Genomic DNA, 22,419 nt, shown 5'->3' on the forward strand with positions numbered 1-22,419 from the left:
AAGTAGTGTGTCCTGGTTTCAGCTGGGATAGAGTTAAATTTCTTCATAGTATCTAGTATGGGACTATGTTTTGGATTTTTGCTGGAAACAGTGGCGATAATGTGGAGATATTTTAGTTGTTGCTAAGTAGCGCTTACACTGGTCAAGGACTTCTTCAGCTCCCTGTGCTCTGCCGGGTGCACAAGAAGTTGGGAGGGGACACAGCCAGGACAGCTGGCCCAAACTGACCAAAGGGATATTCCACACCATATGACATCATGCTCAGCATATAAAGCTGGGGGAAGGAGGAGGAAGGAGGGGATGGATGTTTGGAGTTATGCTGTTTGTCTTCCCAAGTAACTGTTATGCGTGATGGAGCCCCGCTTTCCTGGAGATGGCTGAACACCTGACTGCCGATGGGGAGTAGCAAATGAATTTCTTGTTTTGCTTTGCTTCTGCGCACAGCTTTTGCATTACCTATTAAACTGTCTTTATCTCAACCCATGAGTTGCCTCGCCTTTACTCTTCCGATTCTCTCCCCCATCCCACCAGGGGGGAGTGAGTGAGCGGCTGTGTGGTGCTTGGTTGCTGGCTGGGGCTAAACCATGACAACTGTTTACACTAAGTCAAGGACTTTTCATCTTCCCATGCTCTGCCAGGTGCACAAGAAGCTGGAAGGGTGCACAGCCAAGACAGCTGACCAAAACTGGCCAAAGGGGTATTCTATACTCTATGGCATTGTGCCCAGTATATAAGCTGGGGGGAGTGGGCTGGGTGACAATGACTGCTACTTGGGGATGGGCTGGCATCAGTTGGCAGGTGGTGAGCAGTTGTATTGTGCATCACTTTGTTGTGGTTTAGCTGGCAGCTCAGCCCCACAGAGCCACTTGCTCACTCCCCAACCAGCGGGATGAGGGAGAGAATCAGAAGGGTAACACTCGTGGGTTGAGATAGGACCAGTTTAATAATTAAAATAAAACAATAACAACAACAACAATAATTCAACGGAAAGGAAAACAATGAGAGGCGTGAAACCCGGGGCCGGGGAAGGGGGAATGAACAACCAAAACAACCAGCCCATGGCGCAGCTGCCCGCTGACCCTGAGCCACAGCCGGCCCCCCCACCCCCGCACGCCAGCTGCCCCGGCTAATATACTGGTCGTGGTGTCACATGGTATGGGATAAACATCCCATTGGCCAGTCGGGGTCAGCTGTCTTGGCTGTGGCCCCGCCCCTCCCGGCCTCCTGCCCACGTGGCAGAGCATGGGAAGCTGGAAAGGCCCCTGACTACTACAGGCACTATGGTGAAGAGAATTAACTCTTTCTCGGCCAAAACCAGCACAACTTGCTTTGTATATTCTATTATTACTATTATTATTTTACTTTATTTCACTTACTAAACTGTTTTTATCTCAAACCACAAGTTTCTCACTTTTCCGATTCTCTCCCCATCCCACCAGTGCGGGGGCAATGAGCAAGTGGCTGTGGGTGCTTAGTTGCTGGCTGAGGTTAAACCACAACAGACTTAAATTTTAAATAACATTAAACTATATTGTATAATAGTGAAGAATTAAAGAAACAACCAATTGGTAATGTAGGCCTTGAGCAAAGTACAATATAAGAAGCACTGAAAAATGTTTCTCTGCATGATTAAGAGAGTCTGGTTTGGTGGTTTGATTTATTAGCTGGCTGAATGAATTCATTAATTCTGTATGACTACTTTTACTTCTGGGTGGTCATTTTTCATTTACAGATTTCATTACTGGATGAGCTTTTCCTAGGGATGTTCTTATCATCCAAAATTAAATACATGAAAATGTTACGGAGGCTCAGCCCTCCCTTTTTATATCGATATTTTTCATACTATGGTTTTACAAACTGCAGGAAAATTCACTTAGGCTGTGATAACCTAGGTTTTGTCTGTATGTGCTCATTACTTGGACACAAAAATATTTCTTCTTATTGCACTATATGCCATGTTCTGTGTTTTTCAAAATAGCATTGTGGAACTAGAAAAAGCTCTTTTTTAATTAGCTGATGAAGAATGAGACAGAGACTTGTTTCTGAAACAATTTAGGTGTATATAAAGCACTTAACATTCAAACACTATTATAACTACATTGGTAGAATGAGAGAGATGCAGGTCAGTGAGAGGTAAGGATAGATAACATTCGTAAGAAATCAAATGACATGAGAGAGATCCTGAATATCTTGGCTTGTAGTTTGAACACTGTTTTTTATAGGAAAGACTCATTTCCTGGACAGCTTGCAAACAGTATGGTCTGCTGCAAACATTCCTCTCTTCAAGGATCTTTATGCTTTCAGCTGCATGGAGAAGCAGCACTTGAAGAAGCATTTAATACCATTGTTGTCTACAGCTAAAGTTGCTGTTCCAGTGTATGGTCCATCTCCTGGAAGGCAGCAGAGCAGGACCTCTGTGACCTTGCTGCTCCTTCTAGCCAGAGGGCAGTAGTCCCCATATGGGCACTGGGTCCATAAGAACAGTGGTTTGGATGTAGCTTTCATTCCAAAGCATGTTTCTAAAAGTGAGAAGAAGAGAGTGTGGGGAAATTCTCATGTGCTTCCTTTTCTTTCTTAGCCCACATCTTTGGGTTGTACATCTGCAAGTAGAAGGCAGAGCTGTTAAAGACTGCAGAGTGAGGACTATGTCATCCCTTGTCTCCCCCTCAGTTTTGGCTTATGCTGACCCCTGATCCTGTAATTGTGTAGATGGAGTGGGTGAATCCCCAAGTCAGCTTTGTGGCAGAAGAGGCTGCTGTGATATTGACAAATCTGTTCTTGCCTGTGGGCTCTGACACTTCCAGTATTACTTCATGTATTTTCTGTGAGAACAATCTCTGCCTATATAATACAAAAAAGAGGTCTTGTGAGGAAAGAAGGTGAATGAGGTAACTATTACCCTCTCATAAGCATATGGATGTGATGGGCATAGGCGTGGGTAGGAAGCATTGGTCCTGCTGGCTGGCCTGGTTCCATTCAATGTAAGCAAGTTGTAGTTACGAATCTCTTGTGATCCCTCTTACACGGTTTATTTTTTCTCTACTTTCACCCTACAGGTACCTATCTGCAAGGTCAAACTCCCATTTACACCTACTGTCCAAAATTGGAATAATGGTCCATGCTCCTTTTTGTCAGTCGCTCTATGGGTACTGACTGTAGAGAGAACTCTCTAGTGAAATATGATAATTGCTGTATATATGTGTCTCTGTGGGTAGTTTATTATGCCGAAGAATAAACTGTGTAGCAGAAAATGTGATATTTGTGTATTGCTTTGCTTCTGATTATTTGTAGTATTTATAAACTTTTTCAGGTAGACTGAATAAGCTTTATCTTGGTATTCATATACTTAAATAGGAAAACAGCAAAGATGTAAAGGATGAAACTGATCTGAACCTAGCTGATAAATACAGTGATGATGCCATCCTATTTTTATGCAGAGTTTCATCCTGCTCCAGGATCTGTGAAGTGACCTTCACTTCGTAATTTAAGAGGCATACTAATTTGGACAAGGGCAGAAATGACTCTTACTGGTGTAGGGCTAATCAGAGTGAGTTTGAGTCAAACCAGTATTGTCCTCCCAGCAAATAGACACATCATGAAAAGTTAGTTTCAGCAGATGAGCCTAGCAGTTGGCCTTGAAGATTGTGACATTTGGTCTGTTCTGGGTGAGCGGATTAAGACTAAATGGCAAAACTTCTCTTGGGGAACACATTTAGCAAGTATATGAGTTTTTGTGTGTGTGTGTGTGCATATAACTTACAACCCCAGATGCATACATGCACATACTGTAAAGAAGGCTTAGGTTCATGAGATTGAGGATGTCTCTTTTTTGTTTTGTTTTGTTTTGTTGTTGTTGTTAGTATTCATTGGGCTTCATTATAGCTGAATACTCTGTTGTTCCTGACTGTCTTTTCTCTGTCTAACCTGGGATGAGATCTTGATCTGACCTGCAACTTATGAGGTCCCTGTCACCACTTGATGCCTCTAGCTTGGAGCAGTGCTGGAATGTAGCAGCAAGGGGCAGATGTCTCTGCTGTTCCCCGGCTGCTGCCTCCATTACCCAGGCCTTTGGCTGGTTTTTTTTTTTTTTTTTTTTTTTGCTGAGAAGTGTTTGTTTGCTGGTTTGAGGTGAAGAAGGATTCTAATAAGAGAAATGGCTTTCGGTCCAGGGAAGACAGAAGATGAGAAAGTTGGACAAATTAATCCATTTCTGCAGCTCAGTCTTGATATGACCTCACTTGCCCTTAGCAACAAAAAGCCCTGTTTAATGCCTGTTATTTTCCACTCTTCTAATAGATGCCTTGGCCCCCTGAAGGGTATCAGCCGCCTTCTTAAGGACTCAAGAACACAGACTTTTATCTCAGTTCTAGGTGACGTATTTGTGCAGTCAGGCACTTGACTGCATTAGGGACATCTCTAGAAACTCGAGCATCTTTAAGGGTATTGGATCCTGCAGCCAGAATGTGGTGAGTCAGCACTAAGGATAGCAGTTTAGTTGTTTCCTCCTCTTCACAGCAACTGCAGCATGTCACTACATACATTTCCCTCCTGTTGAGTAGGTTTTGATGTCAATTGCTTTTAAAAATATTTATTCAGTTGGGAGCTGTCTGTAATTTTGGATTACTAATGAGACTTTTTCCTTAATATCATCATACTAGGGGAACTGCAGGAATGGTAAAGATGTAGGCCTTGGCATAATGCCTTGACTTCCAGGGTGTGTAATGATGTCAGGAGAGCTGCACCCCCTCAAAGTCAGCGTACTGTGAGGAAAAAGATGATATGGAAAAATGGGACAGATTCTCTTCACAACTGCCAAAATCAGTGGCAGAACAGAGCTTTCAAAGATACCTGCCATATAAGGAAGAGTTTTGGAGCTCTCTTGGATTGTTTCTGGCTAACTATCACCTAATCCAGTGTGAAAAAAAGGAGAGAGACTGGGCCTAACTTCAATTCCTATGCGTAGAGGGGTAGCTTGATGACAGTTTCCTTTGTGTTTGTGGGAGGTAAGCCAGATTTATCACAGTTTGATTTTTGGTTTTTTTTAATTGAAGTTTCTGGTATGGTCTCTCTTTTTACGCTCCAAGATAAGTTAGTACCCTTTATTTAAAAAAAAACAAACCAGGCAAACGCAAATCCCCTGCTCCATGTTGAAAATGGCACATTTTAGAAGGAACTCATACTTCTACTCCTTTTTCTGTTCCTTTGTTCCAATATTCCACTTACTCAAAAAGGAGGAATTTCTTGGACAAGCCATGTGTTATGATGGCTTTGTGCTGCTGTTACTGTTTTTCTCTCCAGGAAAACTGCTGACATGAGGATCTATCCCTTCTGTAGGCAGGTAGGAACACACAAGCCACATGCTGACTGCTCCAGGAGGTCTGGATTACAGCCAGCACTGCTCAGTGGTGAGTCCAGGATGGTGTCAGCCTACAGGACAAGATGAGAATGAGCTCTGATCTTGTGTTCCCAAAGCTCAGGGCAGAGCTTGCTTCCTCTCAGGAACTTGTGCAGAGTAGCAGGACGACTGAAGAGAGGGGGAACACGGAGGAGTTAAGACCGTTACCTCAGATTACGTTAGATTTTTAATTGTTAAAATTGTAGGGTGGTGAAACCAAAATGTACCGTGAAAATGAGACTATACTATTAAACAGTCTCTTTGTGGTGACCACTTGTGGGAGTCTCTACATCTGTACAGACAGGTTTAAGATCTATAAGAAATCTGTTTCCAAGCTTTAAGTAAGGCCGAACAATGGTGCGTCCCCAGTGTGGAAGCCCACTCATTCTATGCCCATTTTGGGTTTCAGGTGTTCATTATTGTCTTGCATCTCCGATGTGTAACAGTTAAAGCTCTGACCTCCCACGTGCTTGTAATTTTTAAATGAGGCTGCAGCACTCTTTCAGAATGCTTAGGTTATAGGCTCCTGTGCAATTTTCCTGAAGAATCCTGTCAACACTCGAAGCCTGTTCAGGTTGCTGCGGATAAGTTAGCAGCAACCAGCCAGTACTAACAAAGTTTGGTTTGGGAGAACAATGCTCCAACATCTGCAGATGGTAAAGCAGCAGTTGATACCACTAAGAACAGTCAAATAGCTCACTTAAGAACAGGGATCCCTCTACTATGCAATCAGCTTGATCAAATGGATTTGTTGCTGCTAACAGCGATTAAAAATGGATGATGAAGATTTAATTCAGTGTGGTCTTCCACTCTGTCCTGCAAGTGAATTGAGGGGAAAGGAGGGGGAGATGAGAATTGCCTTCAAGTCAGCTGAACTAAGCAATGTGTCTTTGAATTGACAAAAGCTCAACATCTGAGATATAACAAAGAATGGTGATAATGAAATATCTCAAGTTAACACTTGCAGCGCATTAACGATAATGAGTGTCTGCTCAGTAATTGCACTCAGTCTTACAATTGATTTTCTTTATGTGAACCTAAATATTTTAACTGTATCACTTCATTTTCCTACCAATCTTGAATCTGAAACTTAACAGTGTTTCCTACTCTTACACATCGCCTCTTGGGAGATTAATGGCCACAGCAAATTGATCATCACAGTTTCATTGGGACTTGCCTCTTTTCTTGTGTTGTGCTGCTCCTTCTTGGGCAGCTTCCATCATGTTCATCCAGCAAGTTAATAGTCCAAGAACCCAGGGCAAGCTCCTAGAGAAACCTCCTAGGTTTCTACAGATCTCAAGTCATTATCTGATATGACTGCATGTTGCTGTATCTTCAAGACCAAATATGCCTCCTTAATTGAAGATAACGGTTTTGACTGGATGAGAATAACAAGAAAACAAAATAATAATAATGACTCACACTAACATTACATGTAACTCCCTGTTTACAAGCTGCATTTGGCGTGCTTTATTCTTTCATCAGGTCAGTGTTCCCAGAAGTGACTAACAGGTTTGGGAATCCCTCGGTTTTTGGTTACAAGAGTTACTAATGGGCCATGAAGGTGCCTCATTTTAGAGGGTAGGAGGGGCCTGTCCTAAAGGTGTAGTCCTTTAATGAGTCTCAAATTGAGCACCAAGAAAAACTAGTTAATTTTTAAAATGCTTGCTTGACCTTAGCTGCATCTAGTTCTGAACTCAAATTGGGCATTTATGTGTGTACTGTCTTCCATGCACACATGTGGATTAACACAGGTCATATCTCTGCATGCATGTAGACTGTTGAACCATCACACTTCCTCATGGAGATGAACTTTTTATTAAGCATTTCTAGCATACTGTATTCTAGTTCCCTTTCCAGTGTTTAGTTACTGTATTTCTGTTTACAAAGACATTAGTGAAGACAGAGGACTGTCCTTTTGTTTATTAAATTGAATGGTTTCCACTCCCAATGTGGCTTGCTTACTAATATGATACACTTGGAGGACAACAGCTTTTCTTCCTTTCAGTTTCAGTTAGTTTCACAGGCTAATGTAACTGGTGTATTTATAGGTGAGGTAATATTTCCAATGGCCCATAAAGAGATAATATTCATGATTTTCCAGCATATGAATCCCCCTTTTCTGGTTTTCATTTTGGAATGGTACTTGTGTTTGCAAACCCTTAGTTGCCAACTTTGGTTGCAGGATTTGTATAAGCATTAAGTGCACTTCTTTGGGTACTTCAGTGTGAAGTCTAACTTTTTCTAGCTCAGATTCAGAACAGTTTATCCAAGGAAAAAATACGTCCCTCGTTATCTTGCCCACTTTCTCTGTGCCACATCACAGTTCTGTGTGTACGTAGCAGCTGTGAGTTGGTAACATGTTCCTGAGTGCCTGGTTTGTTGAAAAATATGAAATATTGTAGAATTATTTTTTGTAGATTAGATTCAAGGAATTTTCTACTTGAAAACAATCTGTATATGTAGATAAATCCTTTCCTTAAAATCCAAAGGCAAACCCAAGCCTGTCTAAAATAAGAATAAGGAAGCTAGCAAACAAGATTGACAAAGGCCCAGGGAGTGCAGAGGTCACAGAGGCCAGATCTTAGTTTTGTAAAGACTGTTCTGTGCTGCCAAAAGGAAAAAAGCAGGAGAGTGATTGGTTTTACTGAATCTCTTTTTGAGGGAGACTTCTTTTTTTGGTAACTGATTCTGACACACATTGAAAGTGAAACTCAAGCTCATAGCAGAACAAAGGCCAACAGAAGTAATTACTAAATTCTTTAGATTCAACTCCTGGAAAAATTCCTAAAGTCAGCAAGGGCAATAGATTTAATTGCTTGCAAAGGTCATAGGTGCATTTGGTTCTCTGATTGGAAGGCTGGAATTCAATTTAGAGTGATGCAGGATGTTACCGTGCAAAGCTCTTAGTGCAGATTACTGATAGGCATGTGAGGGTATGGAGTCTTCCTAGCTCTACTTAGAAGGAAAGGAACCCATGAAGAGCCTACCTGCCTTCGTGGCAAGTAGTGGGGAGTCAAAGTTCAGCATGTTGGTCGCAAAACGTAGGTGTTCAGGTAGAAATCAGCCTGCCAGGAAGAGGGCAGTATGGTTGTATTTTACCACACCTTGTAATAATATTTGATGGTAATCGCTCCAGCTAAATCCTTTGGATATAAAGGACAAAAAAAAAAAATCTCTCAATTTTAAGGGAGTCATGCAGGAAACAAATAAGAACGGTGATGGAGGAGTATGGAAGTCCTCACTGCTTGTGCCCATTGGCCACTGGGAGGGCAGCGTGAGGCCTGAGGGCGGGAGTGTGTTGTGTTGTGTAAGGGTCAGGATAGATAAGTGGGTTATGTTACCTTTTCAGCCAGCCTTGATTGCATGCTCTCTCCAGAGCAGTGCTGCTTACATACGGGACTTCTGAGTGTGGTCCTGTCTTCCTCTACGAGGCAGGGGAAGGTGTGCTCCCATGTAGGGCTTGTTAGCTGCTCTGCAAGGTGGTGAGCATGAAGGTCACAGGGCAGAGCCCGTGTTCTGGGTGCTGTCTGATGAGCAGGCAAGGGTGGAAAGCAGTCCTTGTATGCCCCACACCAGGGATTTAAAGGCATTGTCAGGGTGTATAGAATAACAAAAGAGAAGCCTGGTAACACCAAACACTGCCAATGCCATTTCTTAATAGAGTTCTCTTTATTCAGTTACAGCTGGAGCCTTCTGGTTTTCAGTTTTTCTTTGTGCTGTCTGTCCATGTTAAATTTCCCTTGCCCTCGAAGAAACAATTTCTTAAATGGCTAGCTGGTTTTTGTCTTCTTTGGAAAGGTTATCATTCCCCATTAACTCTCTCAAGCTGCCTTCTGGCTTGTATGCATGGCACCTTGCTAGATTGCTGTAAAATTTTTACAGGACCACCACTGTTTTCTGTGAGCCAGAAAAGTGTAAATAACTATGCACACAGCAGGACTCTTCAAAGATTCTCTGGTAACCTCTGACTTGATGGGTTGGGGTTTGTTTGGTTTTTTTTCTCTTACTGTCAATTTTACCTTTCATGTTTTGCTTGTCTGCTTTCAAATTTTGTTGGAGACCCCCCCATTTCCCCTTAGAAATCTGATTCACCTAGACAACCCTAAATGAGGAAACACCTGAGCTGCAATTGTCTGTATTTAGAAATATGGTTGCATTTATCAAATTCAACCAAACCTACTTTCTCTGGTATTTTTCCTTTCCTTCCTCTGTCTCTTCAGATTTGCTATCATCAAGAGTTTTAAAAATATATTCACATTTCAGGCTTAAATATAAACTTAGATTAACTAGCATTTAATTAAGATAACATCATCAGGATAATTAAACTTCCTAAGATGGAAAGACTCTAAGCCCTTGTGATTTACAGCCTGTGCCTTGTGATTTTCTGTTCTGTGCTGGAAACCCGTGCATGAGTGACATCACCGTTGAGAGGGTGCACCGCTAAACACCTTGTCTGATCACAGTGCGACCACCAACCTGGCTCAGTGGTGGGAGAGGTGGGAGAGATGGGAGGTTGGCTGAGGCTGAAGTCTCACAAGGCAGAGGCGATGCTGGCAGAGGCAAGGATCATGAAGAGTCTTGCAGACTCCTTTTATTAAGAATGTGCCTCAAGATCTGATCAGGACTTTGGTGTGTAATGAGCTGTGTTCTGGGGTTCCTTGTGGGTGCAATGTCCTGTCACCTTTCAGCTGTAATGCAAATGGTGGGATGGAGCAGTGTGTGTAACTGGCCACATACAGGAACTGCCGGCTGCCGACAGCGTAACAGAGCCCCTCCAGGGCAGCTCAGCAGGGTTTCCTGCTGCTCTCTGCATTGCAGTCCCACAGCATTTTGAAGTAGACTTGAGGGGTTAAGGGTTATCTTCAGGCCTGTTTGCATGTAGAAGGGTGCTTTAGAACATAGGAATGGGGGTTGGGTTGAGTATCTCTGTGTCTCTGATGAAAGAAAATTTTCCATAGCTGGGGTAAAACTTGGCTTCATGGTAAACAGTGCTTTTCTAGGGCTACCAGAAGGTCTGAGCTAAGGACCCATAAATGTATTTTCCACTCTGGTTGTCAAAAAAAAAAAAAAAAAAAAAAAAAGCCATATATTTCAACTATGTTGCTTCCTAAGCTCCTGAAAAGCTCTTTGGATAACTCCGTTTTGCGTTCAGTAAGGTAACCTATGCAGAAGAAAACAGAACAACTTTGTATGCATTTCACAGAGATTTTCTTCTGGCAACCTTTGAAATTACTTATTAAAAGAAATATTTCTGCATCTGTAACTAATTGTATAGGAAACACTTTGGTTAGCAAATGTGTTTTTAGGAGGACAAGCTGGTTCATACTTTTCTTTCTACTTCATAATCTATGCAGTTGAAAATTACTCTTATCCTTTCTATGAAGCTCTTTCAGAAATCTTTCCTAGTCAGATAAAGTAATTCTTATCAAAAGTAAGGGTAAAGTCAGTGGCTTAAAAATTAACACAAGGAAATGAAAAAAATCAAGATCCTAAGTTGTTGTTTGGGTTTTTTTTCTAATAAATACAGTGGCTAAGGATTGGCTGATTGAAAAATACTGGTTTTTAAATCAAAAGTATTCATTCAAAGATTCTTGTTTGGAGCTGGCACGTAAAGATAGAGTTTTAACTGTTTGGAATAATTAACTACCAAAACATGCTGTGATATTTGTGGTTAAGGAACTGTGACTTGATAGTGGTGGGGTTTTTTGAGGGGGTTGTTTTTTTTTCAATTGCCCCCTTCCATAGGAAGCTAAGCTAAACCAAGGCCAGGCCTAGCTGTTCTGCAGCATTTTCAGTACAATCCTTTCACCCAAAACTTAATGAGATTCTTAAATAATCCTGGTGCATTCTGGAATTTGCTGTGCAGGCTCCATTGGTGCCTTTGAGGAGGAGATGAGGTCTGTAATGTTTCCAGAGCTCTGCCGCTGCCGTCAGCATAATGACTTTATTGAAGTCATTCAGGTACCTGAGCAGAGCTGCATCCAGGCAGGTGTAAGCAGACTTCAAGGACAGGATATGAGCATATCCCAAGCCCTTGTAAACAGTGACTTAAGTTGGTAACTACTGAACAGCAAGTTTCAGGGTTTTTTAAATTATTATTATTTTATGGTTGGTTTTGGAGGGGGGGAGCAAAAGGCTGCAACTCCCACCCTCCCAGAGTCCTGTGAGAAGAGTTGGGAGGTATTGATGCCTTCCTGCAATCCCTGCAAAAGGCAGCAGCCCGTGGGCTTCAGCTGTGAGCACCTCAGCCTGCCACAAGGTGTGTTTGTGCCTAATGCATTTGGCATTACCTAAGAGGAGGGAGCATGTGTAAGTGCTGAGGTTTGCTTCACACCAAGGGTTGGTTCTGAGACACGGAAGTATAATGGGAGAAAAGAGCTTTTCGTGAAGATGCTTCCTCAGGCTAAACAAATGCTATCCTGTGTACTGCACAGCTGACGCTTAAAATAGAGATAATAAATCAATACATGTTGTGTTTTGTTCTTAAGCTGGTCTTCAGTCTCCAGATTGGCTTTTAAGTATCTTGTTGCTATGGAGAAAGAACAACTCTCTCCTGTGCAGTGGGTGCGGAGAGCAGCACTCCTCACAGCATGGTGCCGTGCTGCCTCTTCATCCTGCAGCTTTTTTTTCCCAAGGAAATATGGCTGTTACTGGTATGATGCCGTTTGATCTTGTCTGTACTTGTGATTGATTTCCTCCCCCCCTTTGCCTCTTGCCATTTATGAATGCCTTTTCACCATCTCTGATCTTATATTTATCTCTTCTGCTTTTTTTCTCAATGAGGGCTCCCTTTAGTTCCAAACGAAAATTAGGCTGTTAGCTAAGTCTTATCTTCTGTCTCCCAGATGCTTTCTTTTCTGTATTTGTGGTCAGTGAGAGATGCCAGATTTGCAGTAGGCACAAGGAAATACTTTGCTACCAATACATCCACTTCTCTCTCTTCATTGGTTTTTGGTTTGGGGTTTTTTGTTTGGTTTTGGGGTTTTTGTGGTGTTTTTTTTTTCCCAAGTAAATGAGTCTGGACTCTGGTACTACATATATAGCAGAGACAAAGGGTATTTCTGGAGATTGCAGCAATATTATGCATCTGTTGGTGAGTCCTTGCTGCAGCAGAGAGAGTATATGTCTTGACATCCAGGCATGTCAAGAGCTATACATGTCTGTTGTTCATGTAGCTTTGTTACATGTTGTTTCCCTCACCTCGGGCTCAGTTCCCAGCCAATGCAGGCTGCAATGCAGTTAGCTCACAGGTCATCTCTCCAATGATGAGATGATGTCTGTGCTTGGGGGAGCGAGGAGAAAGGCCAGGCCAATGCAGTAGCAGGGAATACAAATGCACAAACCGATGTACCCCACTGTCCTTGAACGTCAAGGGAAGCAGTGGGCTTTTTCAGTGCTACTCTGTCAGAGCCCTAGAGCTGCAGATTCAGATGCATTTCTGAGGCTGAATTACTGCGTGCTTTTGTTTGTACTCTTTTCCTCCTCTCCTGCTAACTGCAAGGCCAGTTAGGAAAAAAAAAAAAAAGTATTTTAATTGAAGGTACACAAATGAGCAGGGAAAACTTGGAATGAACCAAAGGAAATGCTGTGAAAGCAAGTTCACCTCTTTTGCTGGTGGTTGCTTGATAGCTAGAGACTGTTCCAGTTATTTTGAAAGGGCTCAGCTCCCACTGGGGCTCTGAAGCGAACAGGCCATTTTTTTCAGGGCCATCTGCTGAGCTTCTGGGTGCTGCTTATTTCTGGAGACCTCTGCAATGTAAAAATCTTGTTGTCTACTCGTTTGTCAATGAGAATGTCATGTGCCTACCAGATTGACCCCAGTTTTTCTCTTGGTTTCCCTTTAATTTACTATATTAAATTGAATCTGTCTCTGTTTTCTGAATTATCTCTAATCCCCTGCAGTGTGAAGAAAGCCTGCTCATCTCCTGCTGCTGTTCTTAGCTGATATTATGTTGTTAAACTTCCGCTTGCTCATTGTCAGTCCTGTGCGTGTCTGTCTCCAGCCAGGGAGGTCTAATTGTGAAGCTGCTCTGGCTGCCCCTAATCCTTCAGTGCCTGTATTTATCTGCCTACCCTTGGGTTGTCTGATCTCCTCGGGGTTTTGCCATCTCAGATTATGTTTCTTTGTGCTCTCTGTGTAGCCCTGAAAGCAGTTCCAAGATCAAGGCTTGGATTTACCTTAGTAAGGAAAGTTAGGGGAAGGGCAGCAATGCCTGGAGGGCAGACCAGTGCACAAGGCAGTGAAAGATCTCCTGGCAAAAGGCAGGTCTTTGGAGAAACATGGCACTGTTCCCCTGGTGGTCTCTGTTTGGTCGGAGCCCCCTGGCAACCCAGCCCTTATGTCAGCAGTGAAGTGCAGTAGCTTTCTTGCTGTATAATATGAAAGTGGATTCTGAATTACTAATGATCAGCTCTTGCCATTGTTATTCAGTTAAGTTCTACTGGTGGCTGTTGGGACCACAGGGCAGCAGTTTTGTCATCAGTGGTAAGCCTGTATTTGCGAAAAGGCAAATAAGGAAGAGATCTTGAAGGACTATCTTTTAGTGATTCTTCGCTGGTGTATTTTGAGGGCATAACCTGAAGGCTTAGCAGCTAGAGGGCTCGGTCCTTCATGCAGTGGGCTCTGTGTCAGCAGGGTGTTTAATATGACAGTGCTTTCTGTGATACGAGCTGCTGACTTCTGGGACTACCAGACAGATGGTGGCTACATGAGAACACATGTAAGTGGCTGACACTGTAGATCTTGTTTTCCCCAGTCATTGTACTGTTCAGGATGCAGTGTTTAAGAGCAGAATCAGCATAAAGGTTTCTTTCCTTAAGAAAGAAAGGAAAATTAACCACCCTCAAAATAAATGCAAACGTCATGGTTCTGATGCCCTGAGCTATACGGAGCTTGTGAAATCTCCCTGTTTGCCAGGTCTGCCAAAATCTCCTGGGTGGAGTTAAGTGGTATGACACTATTGCAAAATTCAAGCAGTAAATAAACATGAATCTGTATAAAAAGAGTACTTCGAAAATAAAAATGAGGACAAAGGGGTCCAATGTTTATAAAGAAAACAATTTATTTCTTACATTTTCCACCAAGGACAAAGGAAATTACGGTATAGTGTCTCCTCATGATCGTTTGAAAGCTGCACTGTACTGTTGGGTTCTCCTTTGGCAATCTTTTCTTACTCAAGTGACTGAAATCTGTCAAATTCCAGTAGACAGAACATGATTTCAAAGTGTGTTGTCGACCTTCTTCTGAGGTGGATCTCAGAATAGATCAACCTTCTGATGTTTGTTCTTATATCAGTATATCTTTAGCTTGTAGAAATTTAAATATTAAAGCATAATGTCTGAATCATAGCAACCCATCAGTGTCCAATGAGAAAGCCGGTCTGCCTGGTTCACGTGGTACATTTTACTCCATCTGCAGAAATTAGCTTCGTATGTGCTTTTTAAAGTTGTTTAAAGAAGAAGAAGAAGAAGAAAAAAGAAAATGTTGAAAATGCAACCCTCTCTGAAAATGATACAATTTGGGAGCTGGCTACTGCATAGGATTTTTTGCAGAGTCACGTTATGTTTCTCAGCAAAGGAAGAGAACTGTTGTCTGCAGAGAAGTGCTAGTGGAGGAAAAGCAAGATCGTATGAGTTTGGAAAAATGGGAAATTTGGTTGAGACGAGCAAACATGAAGCTGCCTCAAATTACCCAGCTGCACCCACAGTTTCTCTGCATACAGTGCCGGGCGCAAAGTGTATCACAGCAGTGCAGTAGTTTCAAAGCATAGGAGTAGCTTAGCAAGAAGCACTCAAGCAGAGGGCTGGAGCAGGTGATCTCCAGAGGTCCAGCCTAAATTGTGTCCTGAGACTGTTCCTGTCTGGAATCCATGAAAGTTCTGAACAAAATTGGGTTGAAAATACAGACATGGAAAAAAAGAGAACAGTGAAGCTACATGCTGGTTTTTAGGCAGTGAAAGCCATATGAATTAACTAAAGTATCATGACTAAAAGGAACCTTTCTGAGGAAAGGAGGCTGGGGGCACTGTAATCCAAATGTCACTGTGTCATTCTCTGGTTTCCGTAAGCTGTTTGTTTCCAAAATTTTCTGTTGAAAGCCAGAGCTAGCGCTGTTGCATCTGAAGCATTTATTTTGTGATTCATAACTGTGACTGACACTCAGGAGATATATGCCTGGATGGAAGGACATGTGAAAATAGTTGGTAGCCAGTGCAGATGCTCGGGGAGCAGCTAAGCCCTTAAAAACTAACAGGAATGAAACATTGCCTATTAACCCTCTGAGCCAAGGGGAACTGTATTGCTGAGATCCTGCTTTTTATTGCTGAAGGGGTAAATCAACATACTTATTTAGAAAAAAAAAACAGAGATTTGGTTGTCTTTTACCCTGCTGATAAAACTGGATAATGATTGTTTTCAGGGTTTTTTTTGTGTGTGGTTGGAGAAGGAACAATATGTGTATACTGTGTGAGCCTTTCCAGAGAGCGTGCGACTCTGTCCTGACCTGCTGTCCCCAGTATAAGATGACTTCTAAGAGAAGGTGGTTAAATAATGCCAGCGTTATATGACAGTTTTGTAATGTGAGTAAATATAATCTGTTCAGCTGTAAGCAAATAAATCCTTTTAAATAACACAGTGGATACCTTAGGGGAAGAAACATGTGCATTGACAATGAAAGCAACTGGAAAATATTGTAGCTTTTTTTAAACAAAACAAAACAAAACAAAACAAATTTTTTTAAAAAACTTTTTTGTCATTTTGTATTCTCTTGAAAATGCTGACTTTTCAGTGATATATCAAAAATATGTCTATGTTCAAAAATAGAACTATTTAGGATGCAAAATCAAAACAATTTTAGTTCCTTCCAGTTTCTGGATAAATATATTCTATCAAGAACTGAATATGTATTCTGAAGAGTTTTGTTGGAATACATTTTTATAAGACCTGGTTAAATAAGATTCATAAGGTAAATTGTCCTGACTCACCGTACATCTGATATTGTGTGTTCTGTTATAAAAACAAAATAGAATTTAAAAATGGATTTCTGAATGTGCTAAGCATTCCCAAGGTGGGCAAAGTGCAATTACTATCTTTTTGGAAATGCTGGTCCTAAAAGGTTTTGGATTTTTTCAAATACTTTAGTGCTTTCATGAAAAATGGAAGTATCTCCAACTTCAGCTGCAAGCTGAAGCTATGTATATAGCTACTGCGTAATGCCTACACAGTGAGATCCTGGTTTGGAGGAGAGTTGTGCCTGCAATTGTGTCTTCATATTAATTACAAAGCCAGGAGAAAGAAATGAGGCTGTTGGTCCTCTTCTTTGAGGAAATCAGTGTATTTCAAGTTTAATTTAAAAATAACAAACACTGTAATCTTGTACAGTTGAACAGGACATCAGTGTCAGGGTTTTTCTAGAAAACTTCAAGCCCAGATACAGCAGCAGATAGAGAGACTGCCACATCTTTGAAAGTGCTGGTGTATTCTGGGAGCAGAGTGGGGAAAATCACCCCTACTCTACATCTCTGAAGGTGAAACCAGATAAGTGTGCCCTCTTTAAAGGATGTATTGCTCCTGTTGTCACTGATATCTCTTTAGATATTGGCATTTCTAATATTCTGGTTCAAGATCTCGGTGCAGTGAAGATTCATGGTTGGTAGGTATGGGAGTTGGTTTTCTTCCTGACAGAATGGACCACTGGAGTCTTTCTACCAGGAATATTGAAACAGAGGAATATTGTATACGTTAATAGAAATAAATTGAAATTTAAAAAAGAGTAATTTATAATGTATGATAACATAAAAAAACATCTGTTATGCACCTCTTTTGTTCACAGTATGGATTTCTTGTCTTTCCAGTTTTGCTTTACTGTTTTGTGATCCAGAACACAAAGCTTGTTAACTTTTTATTAACATACTCTGATATTCTTAACATTGAACTTAGCTATTTATAAAGAATGAGTTAATAGATTAGTAAATAGCATTAACAAAATCTTCCTTATTGATTTCCCAATGTAATAAAAAATAGGTGTACTGACATAGTTAACTGTACAGATAATTGACAGCTGCATGTTTGGAGACAAATTCTCTCCTATTATAAACATTAAACAAGTGGAGGTTTGCCTGCAAATAACTTGGACTGTTTTCTGTTTGGCTGTCTGGAAACAAATTTTTACTTTGTAAGCACCAATGTTTTGGAAAGTCTGTCTGCAGGTAAATCATGGTAAGATGGAAACTATCATTTCTAGGAAATAGCAGATGTCTAGGGCATTTGTTGAGCGATAACTCCAGTACTGGGGAAGTTGTCACAATTGATGGCCTTAAGCCAGTAATAACTGAAGAGTTGATTTGTTTTTCTGGGATTTTTAAATGTGTGTGTGTGTTTGTGGTGGTGTTTTCTGGGGGTTGGGGGTGTGTATGTGTTGGATTTTGGAGGGTTTTTTGGTTTTGTAGGAGGTTTTGTGGTTTTTTTTGTTGTGTTTTTTTTTTTTTTTTTAACAGAGAGGTGTAGCCATCAATTAATAAATTAAAAAGCACGTTCTTATATGCACAAGATTTTAAATTGGGAAGCTGGTATCTATTGCTGAGTGGAATAATCAGTTTAAGTAGCTGGACTAGATAAGCTCACGTTGACATTTTCTTTTGTGCATAAATTCATTCTTAATGTTGTAGGGCATAGTTGGATGCAGGGAACATTAAAAGAGCTTGACAATGTCTGAACCAAGATTCTGGAGTCAAATTGGAGGTGAAAATCACTTTATTCTAATTCTTGATTAAAATTTTATTAGCAGACTTTAAAGATATTGGTGGGGCAGCCCTCCAGGGATGAGCAACCTAAACATGTGCCTTCCTGTTTCCATAGCAACACATCGTTTTCATCCTTTCCAGGCAGCGTAGATTGCACTGTGTACTGCAAGAGTATTAGATTTAAAAGAGCTATGTTAACAGCTCGGTAGTTTTCCCTAAACCTTGCTATTAAATATTTTTGTTTGGGTGATCATTAGAATAAAAAAGTGGTTGGGATTGTTGTGCTTTTTTAGAGAAATAAGTCATGGCAGCAGAGCTGAAAATGAGAAATAACTGGCAACTGGAGTGAAGTATTTTGGTCTGATTCATTGATTGCAAAACTGGCTATTCCTGTGACCATGCAAATGTATTTTGTCATTAAGGTCAAGATTTTAGCAGGAATAGTTCTTGGTCTGGTGGTTATTGTTAAAATCTTTATAAGTGTTTTTGATTGGTATTTTTTGAGCCGTTGGAGACAGTTGAAGTAATGTAGTAAAGGTTAAGGCTATAAATGGTGCCCATTAGCAAGGATCAATTTTCCAGCACTGTGGATCATGTCCTTGGAAACACATTTAGAGGTGGCATTTTCAAGCTCAATGTAAGGGACTTGGTAACTTTCGAGGATACTTGAGGCCATTTCAGACTGCAGCATATTCATATTTTGCTGCGAGCTTGAAACTGTTTTATTGGATCTGGAAAGTCAGACTTGTCTATCAAGTCAGAGGTTTCTAAGACTGGGACAGAGCATCTCAGTATCATTTTCACACAGTTCTCCGCTGCTGTGAGCACAGGAAACTCCTTTTAAAAGTGTATCCTTCGGATAGAGAAATCTTTTAGAAAGATGCATCTTTTGTCTTGTCTGTAAGAGATGAATAATTCAGTATATCCCTATGCAAATGTTTATTACTCTCTATGAAAAGAATGTGTGCCTTACTTCTCTCCATTTGTGTAGTGTCAGTTTCCCAGTGATGAATCTTTGTCAAACGCAGCAATGTGCTACAGTGTTTTCTGAGCTGATTGCATGCATATCTTCTGTCTTGGCATTGGGGAGGCTTAAATTACTGTTTAAACTGTGAATTTTAAAATGCTATTTTAATGTTACCACTATACAGTAAAAGAAACGAATTACCATGGGGGAAGTATTTAAGCGATGCATAAAGATGCAGATCAGCACAATATTTTCCTTTGGCCTTCAGGATGTTTAATTTTCTGTTTCTCCACTTGCATAAATTTTTCCATGAGGTTACATGAGGCATGTCAATAAAAATCGAGAGCTTTCACAGTAATTGTTGCTATAGTTACATGGTGCAGCTTTTAGCCTCCTGCACAGAAAATAAACCACCTGCATTCCATAAAATTCTTTATTGGCAGAGAAAGATTGAAAGAGACAGTACTGGTGTGCAGGTACAGAGCAAATTCTACATTGCTCTGATATTCTTGCAGCTAACGCTGTCTTCATGCTGAGGTCTGCAGAAATGTTTTACGGGTGAGGACAGCATGGAAAGGGGACAAAATACATCTTTTTGGAGGAAAAAATGGTGCTGGATGCAGAAAATGGAAGAAAAGAAATAAGTACCAAAATTAACTAAAAAGAATTTCAGTTCATAGTGTATCTCAGCTCCAGGAAAAGAGGGACTAAGTTGCCTTTTAAAGCCTTTGGAGTCCTACCCTTCCATACAGACAGAAATGTAATGCTCACAGAATGCTGCTGTTCTGACTCTAGAATTCAGTGCTTTACTTAATCCTCAGGTCTGTATGGCAGAAATGTTGAAATCAACACTGACTATTAGGAATAGCTTTTTGTCTCAACAGATCTCATATGCGTTCAGGAACCCTAAAATGGCTTTTAACATGGCTTCTCTGTACTGAACTTACTTAACTGAATTCTACTTTCACTACATACTCTTTTCTTTTCTATTTCCTATATGGCCATAAATTTAAGGATTTGGTATGAATTACTGCTATAAACCATAGTCTTTTAAAATCTTCCCTGGGATAGACAAATGTCCCTGGTCTGTAGAGGGGGAAACAAAAGCACTGAGGAGCATTTTCCTATGGAATCACTCTGTAAAGCAGGCCTATAAAAAGTCATCTTTACCTTCACGATTCCCTTCCTTGAGTTCTTTTTACGACTGAATAAAGTAGGACAGGTTTATATCATATCAGTCACCATGTGAGAAAGGACAGTTAAGTAAGTGCATGATGTCTCATCTTACATTAAATTTGAATGTTCATATTTCAAGTACATTCTAAATATACAGGTGAGCCAAGATTCCAGGACCCAATAACTCCTTCACTGCAGGCTTTTTATTAAATTTTTGTCTTAAGTTCCAGACTTGCAGAGCAACGTGAATTTAATCCCATAGATGATTAAATAAAACAGTTTTTAGAATTTTTCCTTATTTCTTTTCATTACACAACATCCATGGGCTCAAGGTGAAGTCAGACCATGTAGTAGAGACGGCAGTTAAAGATGTTCCCTGGCCTAAACAGATAACAATATAAATAGGTAAAATAGTCAGGACGAGGTTGGAAAATGTAGAAACAGCAGAGTCTGTGAGTAGCCTTTGGCCACTAAAGCAGGCAGCACTCAGGAGATTTAGTCCCCTGCTGTCTGCTGCTTCTTGTGATGATTTCTGCCATTTGTTGGGAGGGAAGGTCTGACCAGATCCCTTTGGAGCCCCGGTAGGAGAGGGCTTTTTTTGCCTTGTGAAGGTAATTCTCCCTCTACAATGAGAAGGTTTAGAGTCACAGGGCTAAGAGAAACAAGATGTTAGTAACGGAAACTGATAGCTAGAAACAGAGGAATTAGTCACAACTTGGGTTTTTGCACTCAACTTTTTTCCTCATAGCTTCTTTTCTCATTTCAAGGAGAAGTAATTGGTTACCTTGCTGTTCCCATCAAGGCTTGCCTTCACTGCTTAAATCCTGTTAAGACCTTTGCTGATTACCTGCTGGAGAAGCAGCTTTGAAACCATCTATGTAGTCAGCCTGAAGGAGAATTAGCTACCTAATCCCATTGTCAGCTAAGTAATTTTTGTGCCTTCTGGGACTTGGGTCTAGCCAGCGCATGGTGACATAAGGCTGAACTTGACTTACATTGCCTTGTGGATGAAGAATTGTTGTTGGTATCATGTTAGTCAAATGAAATCTTCAAAAGTAGAATCATGCTTTGGAATGAATACAAAGTGGTCATTGTTTAATTGTTCTCTGGAGAGCCCAAAAGTTTCTTGGTAGCAAAAACATCCAAAAAGCATCTCTTGCAGAGAAAGCAAGAAATATTTCTGCCTGCAAGAGCTTTGGGAGCTTTCTAAAACAAACAAAAAAGCCCAACCAAACAAAAGCAAGCCAGAGTCTGGGCAGAACTAAGGAAGACTATAAAGCTCTGGGAAAGCAAGTGGAAAATACTGGTGCCCAAGTTATCTTCTCCTCCGTATTACCTGTTGGAGAAAAATGGGCGACTAGAAATAGGCAAATAATAAAATCAACTCCTTGTTATGTGGCTGGTGTCAACGTGAGGGTTTTGACTTTTATGAGAACGGGACGTTCTTCAACAGCCATAGGCTGCTAGGGAGGGATGGACTCCATCTGTCTGGAAGACAGACCAGCAAGGTGAGGCAGGGGAGTTGCTCTTTATGTGAGGGAGCAACTGGAATGCATTGAGCTCTGCCTTGGAGTGGAAGGAGAACAAGCTGAGAGCTTTTGGGCAAAAATTAAGGGACAGCCAAATACGGCTGACACCGTTGTGGGTGTTTGCTACAGGCCACCTGATCAAGAAGAGGAAACTGATGAAGCCTTCTGCAGACTGCTGGAAATAGCCTCGCAATTGTAGGCCCTGGTCCTCATGGGGGCCTTGAACCACCCTGATATTTGCTGGAAAAGCAACACAGTGAGCCATGCATGATCCAGAAGGTTCCTGCAGAGCACTGAGGACAAATTTTTGATGCACGTGGTGGAGGAGCCAATGAGGCGAGACGTGCTGCTTGATGTTATCCTAACAAACAAGGAAGGGCTGGTTGAGGATGTGAGAGTTGGGGGTAGCCTTGGCTGCAGTGACCATGAGATGGTCGAGTTTAGAATACTGCAAGGTAGAAGCAGGACTATGAGTTGGGTTACAACCTTGGACTTCAAGAGGGCCAACTTTGGCCTCTTCATAGACCTGCTAGGAGGAATCCCATGGGCTAGGGCTCTGGAAAGCAGGGGGGTCCAAGATTGCTGGACAGTACTCAATGACCACTTTCT

At 41.2% G+C, this 22,419-nt stretch overlaps 1 protein-coding gene across 5 annotated transcripts in view; it reads left to right on the forward strand.

Annotated features, from left to right (window-relative positions):
- The window catches only part of SERGEF (secretion regulating guanine nucleotide exchange factor), a 165,574-nt gene that overhangs the window by 117,783 nt on the left and 25,372 nt on the right, over nucleotides 1–22,419 (forward strand). The window contains exon 11 of one of the 5 annotated variants that reach the window (XM_064452597.1): nucleotides 3,057–3,127. The exons of the other annotated variants lie outside the window; for them this stretch is intronic. Within the exon in view, the coding sequence (XP_064308667.1) occupies nucleotides 3,057–3,112 (56 nt within the window). The 3' untranslated portion in view covers nucleotides 3,113–3,127. Of the gene's footprint in view, nucleotides 1–3,056; nucleotides 3,128–22,419 lie in introns of those variants that run through there. 5 annotated transcript variants of the gene reach the window in all.

The sequence above is a fragment of the Phalacrocorax carbo genome, chromosome 5 (genome assembly GCF_963921805.1).
Source record: "Phalacrocorax carbo chromosome 5, bPhaCar2.1, whole genome shotgun sequence".
Taxonomy (NCBI): Eukaryota; Metazoa; Chordata; class Aves; order Suliformes; family Phalacrocoracidae; genus Phalacrocorax; species Phalacrocorax carbo.